The sequence below is a fragment of the Hylaeus anthracinus genome, unplaced genomic scaffold, assembly GCF_026225885.1.
Source record: "Hylaeus anthracinus isolate JK02 unplaced genomic scaffold, UHH_iyHylAnth1.0_haploid 11978, whole genome shotgun sequence".
Taxonomy (NCBI): Eukaryota; Metazoa; Arthropoda; class Insecta; order Hymenoptera; family Colletidae; genus Hylaeus; species Hylaeus anthracinus.
This window is the reverse complement of record NW_026534326.1, coordinates 3899618-3908669: the sequence shown is the minus strand read 5'-3', so window position 1 is coordinate 3908669 and position 9052 is coordinate 3899618. Positions and strand designations below refer to the sequence as shown.

Genomic DNA, 9052 nt, shown 5'->3' with positions numbered 1-9052 from the left:
CGTTAAGGAGATATTAACAGAAAACGCCGGACCAATCAGAGCGCGAGGATGCTGGTGGGCCGTCCGCGGTAGGCGTAGCCTACGCGCTAGGCGACCGCCCTCCGCCGCAATACGCGCGCTCTAATTGGTCCGGGGTTTTCTGTTAATATCTCCTTAACGAAGCCTCGGACAACATTTTCGCTAAGGAAAAAGTCGTTTCAAATCACCTCTCGAACCCCCTCCTTCGAGGACTTCCAACATTTATGGGACACCCTACATTTTTCAATTGTAAAAGGTTTTATAACAGTAGGTAACGACAATATCCGTCATAAGGTTAAGTTTCAATTCTTTATCTACATCTATCCAAATATGAATTTCCATAATTAACAGCACTCTAGTAACAGGTGATTAAGAACATTCTATTTTGAAATTCAGAGGTTCTTGAAGTAAGCTGAACGAAGACTTGCTAACAGAACCAAAGTTTGACCTGCGTCTGAAGAGGATTCAGCTTAGCACCAAATGGTATTAGAAAACTTATACGCGTCGCATTTAGAACAATGAAATATAGCAACTAGGGAAAAATAAATCGAGTTATCCTATACGTGACAGTATTATAGGTATTTAATGGAATAGTGTATAATACCCCATGGTGCAACGCAAAGGTAGAAGTAATTATTTTTTGACAAGTAAATGAGCGAGTCTTGTGACCTTGACGAAGAACTGAAGAATTGACCTTGAAGAATTCAATCAGGGACACTCACAAGGAAACATCGGTGAGTGATACACTCCGATTTTTATGAAACTTGGTGTACTTGTTTGTGGAACCTTCCAATGAAGTGCGCCATCTTCAATTCGTGCCACTTTTGCGTTCCAAGGGAGAACTACCTTTTTTGTCCGAGTTATAAGCCCTCTTTTTACTTTTGTGCTTATAACTCGGAGACCATAAGAGATATAAAAAAAAACGTTCAAATAAACATTGCACTGTTTTTAGAGGTCTATAAGGCAGTATCAACAAACTTAAAAAAAAAATTTTTTTTCAAAAACTGACTCCCGTCTCCAAATTGTTTAAAATTATGATTTATTTCTATATCAGTAAAAGAGTTTTTTTTTATTCTGAATCCAACGATATGTATGAATTTATGGTTATCATACTTGGAAATGATGTAATATTGTAAAATTGTCGCTCTAATAGGCGATATTTCGAATTCTTTAGAAATTTTTTTCTCATACATAATATAAGTCGCTCGTATATATATTATTTAACAAAGCATGCTTCGTTGTGAACGAAGATGTGAAAAATAATTTTTATAGACAATGTTAGATTTTGACCAAACTTAAAGGGCAACCGTTGCGAAATCTTAAAAAAAAAACATTCTTTTATTTTTAAAAAATTGTACTTTCATTTTAGAAAAAAAGTCTGTATATGTTTTTTGTAGAGTTCTATGAGATCTACAAGGAAAAAAAGTTTCAATAAAAAATGTTCATTATTAAGAACTACGAATTTGTTAAGATCTGGCCTCTTTTTACATATTTTTCCGTAAAAACAAAACTAAACAAGTGACTGTTTCGATTGTTTTATATTTTTTACTAATTCTTCGTATAAAGACGCGCATTTTCCCGGTTTGGTCATTAAAATCCGTCTACCTTATCAAAAGTTATGATTTTTTCAAATTTTAATCGAGAATTTTGATCGAAAATCTATATTGCCCAGTAACCTGAATTTGGTAACAGCTAGAACAAAATTGATTAGACGAAAGTTGTTCAGTATGAAAACGTCCAAAAAACTGCGAGCACAATTTTTATACAGCGAGTGGCGAAAAATTTCATGGTGGGGGAAATATCATTAAAAATACGTTTTTTTTAATTTTGTTACTACAGTGTTATAGAATATTAAAAACCATTAAAATTTGTATTCAAGTTTTTTTCGATATTTCTTATCATTTCCGAGTTATAAGCGCAAAAGTAAAAGCTAAGTAGCATAATATGATTGGTGCTGGAAATATAAGAAGAAGAAGAAGTGGCAGCTAAGATTGTCTTTAAAAATTATTTTTCACATCCTCGGCCAAAATAAAGCATATTTTGTTAAATAATATATAGGAGCAACTTTACTTATTTATGAGAAAAAAATTCCTAAAAAATTCGAAATATCGCCTATTAGAGCGACAATTTTACAATATTACATCATTTCCAAAACATAAATAAACGCTTTCACTGATACAGAAATAAATCATAATTTTCCAAAAATATTGAAGGAGGGTGGGTAATTTTTGAAAAAAAAAAAAAAAAAAACATTTTTGTTGAAAATTTGTCGATATTGGTTTATAAGGTCGCTAAAAACAGTTCAATGTTTACTTGAACATTTTTTTTGTATCTCTTATGATCTTCGAGTTATAAGCGCAAAAGTAAAAGGGGAGGCTTATAACTCGGACTAAAAGGGTATTTTCTCCCTTGACACGCAAAATTACCACGAACTAAGAATGGTCCTCCTTATTGAAAGGTCCTACGAATAAGTATACCAATTTAAAAAAAAAAAAAAAAAAAGTTGAATTGAGTAACTTCTTCCTTTTTGAAGTCGGTTAAAAATCAGAGTGTATCGCTTACCGACGTTTCCTCGTCAGTCGTGATACGTTACCGACCGAACCTACATTCTCTCACTATTGTGTTTGTTAAAACACTATCGTGATTGTTATTACAATCCCTTTCAATAACCACGCTAAAATTCGCTACGAACATCGCGCAGGAACCAACAGACAGAGCGATAGAGGGCGAACGTCATCGTGCACTCTACTTGTCGACGATGTTGCATCCTCTAACCCGTGTTGCCGACGGCTGAGCGTTGGCGGTGATAACAGAGGGTGTCGTCGATAATGGCGATTGTAGCATAATATGATTGGTGCTGGAAATAGAAGAAGACGTAGAAGAAGAAGAAGTGGGCGAGGCGCGTTGGTGATGGTGATGATGATGGTGGTGGTGATGGTGGTGATGGTGACGGTGCCGTTGCTGCTCGTCGGCGGTCGCCTGCAGGAGGGTCGATCGTGCAGGGATCGATCTGTCGCTGTTCGGCGTTACCGATCGAGCCGAGCAACTGTCCGGCAGCACGAAGCTCTTGGACCTTCCTTCCAGCATGCCGGCGTGCCATACGCAGTCCGCAGCCCGTTCGAGGGGTCGCACGATCCGATCGTTTGGCGCGCTGTTGCCGGTTCTCGACGCCTCAATCGTTCTCTCGTTCGAGCGATCGAGGTTAACCGATCCCGGATAATCGACCAGGCTCATGCTCGACCACTGCTTCGGTTTCGTTTCGCGCGGAGATCGCTCATTCCCGGTTCGACGCGACTTTGGGACAATCTCGACGGTTTTCGTGCTGCTGACCTCTGATACTCTTACATTGCGACTAGTTTCCGGTCGGTAGGAGAGGCTTAGAACACGGTGGCTCAGCTGCGCGTTCCTCAGCTCCTCCATCCCCGTACCCTGAGGACGTCCATTCTCGTTCAACCACTGTCGGGTTGTCGTTGTTATTGTCGTGGTTGTCGGCAGGCGGCGTCCGAGGACCAGGGGGGATGTGATCCGGAAGCGTCGGAGGTACACACGAGCGGACACGATACGCAAACACCAAAGATACACACACACACATACACACACACACGGGACATCGATCACGAGAACGTGTGGGTTAAAGGGGGTTGGACACGATTGATATAGTGATCGCCGAGACAATACGGTCGGTACTCGTCGGGTTATCTTTGGAGAGAATTGGGCTGGGACAAAAGGGTTTGGGGGAGGGGCGTTTGGAAACAGGGAAGACATGCGTGGCACGATACGTGCGATTAGGTGCACGGAGGCGTGACACACGGAAAGTCAATGTTTGGGGCGTTATTGTAGACCGACGAGTACTCTGTTAGATTAATTATGAATTATGAAATGGTGGACATATACTTATGGGTGTATTTATTATTGTGCTTTAGCGATTCAGGTTGTTGCAAGGAATCTACTGGCTGTATATATTAAAGTTGTGTGCGTGAGTATTTATAGTGTTGAGAGATTCTTTATTTTCGTCTGCATGCGCCACGTCGAGGTTATGTATTGTCGAAATAGATTCAATACAGGGAGTCCCAAAATTTTTGGAGGTTCTTGGAAGGGGTTCAAGAGGTGATTTGAAACAACTTTTTCCTTAGCGAAAATGTTGTCAGAGGCTTCGTTAAAGAGATATTTAGAGAAAACCCTGGACCAATCAGAGCGCGAGGAGCGCCCGCGGTAGGCGTAGGCTACGCGCTAGGTGACCGCCTTCCACCGGCACATTCGCGCTCTGATTGGTCCGGGGTTTTCTCTGAATATCTCTTTAACGAAGCCTCTCACAACATTTTCGCTAAGGAAAAAGTTGTTTCAAATCACCTCCCAAATCATCCCTCTCAAGGTATTACAACATTTTTGGAACACCCTGTATGTACAGAGTGGAGGTGATTTGAAGCAATTTTTTCCTTAGCAAAAATGTTATACGAGGCTTCGTTAAGGAGATATTTAGAGAAAACCATGGACCAACCAGAGCGTGAGTAGCGCCCGCGGTAGGCGTAGGCTACGCGCTAGGCGACCGCCTTCCGCCGGCACATTCGCGATCTGATTGGCCCGGGGTTTTCTGCTAATATCTCCTTAACGAAGCCTCGTACGACATTTTCGCTAAGGAAAAAGTTGTTTCAAATCACCTCCTGAATCACCCCTTTCAAGAACCTCTAACATTTTTGGGACGCCATGTATAATGAATTAAATTCAAATTCTGAGTAACCAAATATATATTTATAAAATTATACAACTTTCTACTTGCAGTAAATTGCGACGAAACACTAGTGTAGAATTGTGTCGACAAGTTTTATACGAGTTACAATTTTATTTTAACACTACAACGATATATTAGGTAGAATTGAAAGTAATGTCGTTTCTTTTATATTAAATTCAAACAAATTTTTAATCAATTTCTATTTTTATTCAATTACATAATCGTCTTTGTTATCAACAGCCTTTTGCCATTTAGTGTGCAAATTTTCAATGCCATATCGATAAAAATCAACGAGCTGATGAGTGATAAACAAGTATTTAAAATTGCAAAAACGACACTCACCTAGTATTTAATTATAAATACTATAGTGCAAGTAGAAAGTTGTACAATTTTATAAATATATGTTTGGTTACTTAGAATTTGAATTTAATTCATTATACATGACGTCCGAAAATTATTGGAGTCCTTGAATGACGTGATTCGGACGGTGATTTGAAACAACTTTTTTCTTAGCGAAAATGTCGTCCGAGGCTTCGTTAAGGATATATTTAGAGATAAACCCGGACCAATCAGACGGCGGAGGGCGGTCGTCGAGCGCGTAACCCACGCCTACCGCGGGCGCTCCACTGCCATCCTTGCGCTCTGATTGGTCCATGGTTTTCTCTGAATATCTCTTTAACGAAGCCTCTGACAACATTTTCGCTAAGGAAAAAGTTGTTTCAAATCACCTCCCAAACCATCCCTTTCAAGGTGTTACAACATTTTTGGAACACCCTATATGTACAGAGTAGAGGTGATTTGAAGCAATTTTTTCCTTAGCGAAAATGTTATACGAGGCTTCGTTAAGGAGATATTTAGAGAAAACCGTGGACCAATCAGAGCGTGAGTAGCGCCCGCGGTAGGCGTAGGCTACGCGCTAGGCGACCGCCCTCCGCCGGCACACTCGCGCTCTGATTGGTCCGGCGTTTTCTGTTAATATCTCCTTAACGAAGCCTCGGACAACATTTTCGCTAAAGAAAAAGTTGTTTTGAATCACCCCTTTCGAGGGCCTCCAAAATTTTTGTGACACCTTGTATAGTTGCAAGTGGGATCATCAAGAATACATGTGCAACTAAATGTGAAAGAATTAATCGCATTTGGTAAATTCCTTGCCGTGTTACATCAAAAAATAGAAATTTTGCATTAACAATAATTAGAAACATTAAGAAATTCAGAAATGTTTCCAAATGGGGACATAATAGACACAAAAAACAAATAAAAAAAAAATAATATTTCGAAATGAGTAATCTCCTCCTTTTCAAAGTCGGTTACAAAACGAAAAAGTCTTTTTGTAGTTGTATCATAAAGCAGCAAATACAAAAATGTTATGATAACATTTAAAACTTGTAATATAAAGATGTAGTCAAATCTCTGAATTGTGTAACTGTGTCTGTTTCTGAAAAGCAAATAGATAATTTGCACAAAATGAATGCTGTGCCCAGTTTCAACAAAAGTAATCGAATATTTTGATTTAATAATACACTAACTAAAAATATAAATACTTCCATATGCCTATGTCCATTATTGTGGTCCAGTACGAGATTTACAGAAATATTGAAAGAATATAAATACCGTTAAATAATGTAAATAAACGAATGATTTGCAAGTATAATATTAATACACGTATTAATTGCATTTCTGATAATTGATTCTTATTAATGACTTTATTAACGATTAAATATTTACGTGCTTTAATTTTGGATGAATCAAGTGTCAAGAGATACTGACGTGACATATCTTAATTAATAAGATAGTTGACGAATTCAAATATAAATACAAATGTAAAATGTCGTATTTAAATACGACGAAGTTAATCTTACTTTCTTATTATTGTTTTTCAGCATAATTAAAAATGATGAAAGGACAATTTGGTCATGAACTATCACTTTCCATTCGTAGACTCGAGTACATTATCAATTGAAAGAATAGAGAAGGAAATTGACAGTGGATAGGAATTTATAGAAAAGAAGTATCGAGAAGAAAAAGTAGAGTTGGTCCTTACACAACTACGATTAAGTATAAAAATAGCGTACCCCATCAAATATGTCCATGACCTCGTCCCACCACTAGAAACATAGAATTGAATATAATGTTAATATATGCACTAATCGTATGAGGTTAAAATGGTTTCAAAATAAAGATAAACACAACTGAATGATGTACTCGATTGCTACTTTCCATCTGAAAAAACATACGTACCATGGCAGTATTTTTAATTAACTTTTAAATAATTCACAAAATAAATATATTTATTTAAATGCACAACGTATAACTGATAATAAAATCGTTTTCGTTGAATGCGAGTAAATTATTTATTTCATCATGTGTTTTGTACTATTATCATGTCATAATATATTTATCTACATAATTATTAAAAATTGATTGATTTTACAAAGTAATATTCATAAATCTGTAATTTGGAACAAGAGCACAGTTGTGTTGTAAATTATTTTTGTTTATCTATTCAAAATAAGTACATGAAATACATGTAAATGGAAGAGAAGATAATCAATACTTTTTTTTAACTGTTTCCTGAATAAGCATTTCTGGGAAATACACATAAACAAGCATTTTATATATATATATATTATATACATATATTGTTTATATATTTTGTTACATATTTTATTACACAAGAAATAATACTAATAAGAAATTCTATTATTATACTTATTTAATAAGTTAAGAAATATATTATGTATATTTTATAATATTGTTTTATTTTTCAGTGAAATCGGAATCTGAACATATTTTTATGTTATTATTTTTACTCGTGAACAGGTTAAGAAATACGTATTTTGAAATCTTCTTCTTTTTTCCAATCACAAATGTGTAAAAAGCTACATCAATATTTTAATCCAAAAATCGCAAAAGAAATTAAAAAAAAAGGACAAAATAATTCATATTTTCGCTTTAAATTTTCGTTTTTCCCTTTTCTTGCCACTCTAAAAATCCCAAAGAAATTGATTTGTCTTTTTAGATGGAAAGCAGGTCAGCGTTTGTATCTACTGATCACTAAAAGCAGCGCTACTGAAGCTAACCAAAAGTACATAAAAAAAAAAAAACACAACGAGTACGATAAAACACCGAAAGTGTAAACGGGATTGCGTGCGCTCGATACATCGGTAATATCGATGCTTTACGCTCGAAAGTAAAGGTAACGTGACGCTGAGCGTGACAAAAGAAACGATCCGCAAGAGTTCACCAAGTGACGCCAAGTAAAAAACAAAGCTTCGTAATGGAAAAAAAAAATCAAGATAACGAGTGTTGCTTCGTAAATTGTTTTCAATCGTTCGATTAGTCGTTACCTTCCTTCTCGTCCGTGTGACAGAAGTCGGCTAAAAGCAAAGCCATTTCAAACGATCATGTTTCGGACACATTGTTTGGGAGGCTTCTAGGTACGTACCGTTAACGTGACTCGACACGTGGCGACGAGAATCGCATTAGTTTGCGTTAATCAAGCGTCACTTCAATCGAAATACGCAAAAGGGAATGGAAATTTCGCCCTGATTTCTCTCTGGTTACAATCACGAATTGGATGAAACTGACAGTCTCGAATAATGGAGGACTGGTTGCGGCATTAGAGTCTACGGATTCGATGAACGAATGTTCTGAGAACGTTCTGTCATAGTTTTGTTAACGGGTAATGGTTACAAATATATTTTGCGTCGACTATTTACAGTACGAATCTCATATATTTTTCAAAAAGGATATTAGTGATGAATTTGTCCATGAATTATTTTATATTCCAACTGAATGATAAGCAGACTTGTTAGATGTTTTCACGAGAAAACATTCTCTGAACTATAAAAACGAACATTTCATTAAATGTTCTAACAGAACCTAATCGCTCACTCCAGATTGTTTAAATTAATCCACAATCACAAATTGATTATGTATGTATAATACATGATTGACTACGGTGATATCATCTATAATTAGCTAACACCTTTGTCTAGAAATGGAAGAGAAGCTTGATCATTGGATATACAGGGTGTTACAAAAATTTTGGAAATCCTTGAATATGTGGTTCGGGAGGTGATTTGAAACAACTTTTTCCTTAGCGAAAATGTTCTCCGAGGCTTCGCTAAGGAGTTATTAACAGAAAACCCCGGACCAATCAGAGCGCGAGTAGGCCGCGGTAGGCGTAGGCTACCGCCCTCCACCAGCATCGTCGCGCTCTGATTGGTCGAGGGTTTTCTGTTGATATCGCCTTAATGAAGCCTCGGACAACATTTTCGCTAAGGAAAAAGTTGTTTCAAATCA

General features: G+C 36.9%; 1 protein-coding gene across 1 annotated transcript in view; it reads right to left on the bottom strand.

The window, feature by feature from the left end:
* The window catches only part of LOC128896830 (uncharacterized), a 204818-nt gene that overhangs the window by 70054 nt on the left and 125712 nt on the right, over nucleotides 1–9052 (bottom strand). Inside the window, exons 18-19 of the mRNA XM_054160351.1 lie at nucleotides 6820–6852; nucleotides 3364–3474 (exon numbers count right to left, since the gene is read on the bottom strand). Coding sequence (XP_054016326.1) covers nucleotides 3364–3474; nucleotides 6820–6852 — 144 coding nt within the window. The remainder of the gene's footprint in view (nucleotides 1–3363; nucleotides 3475–6819; nucleotides 6853–9052) is intronic.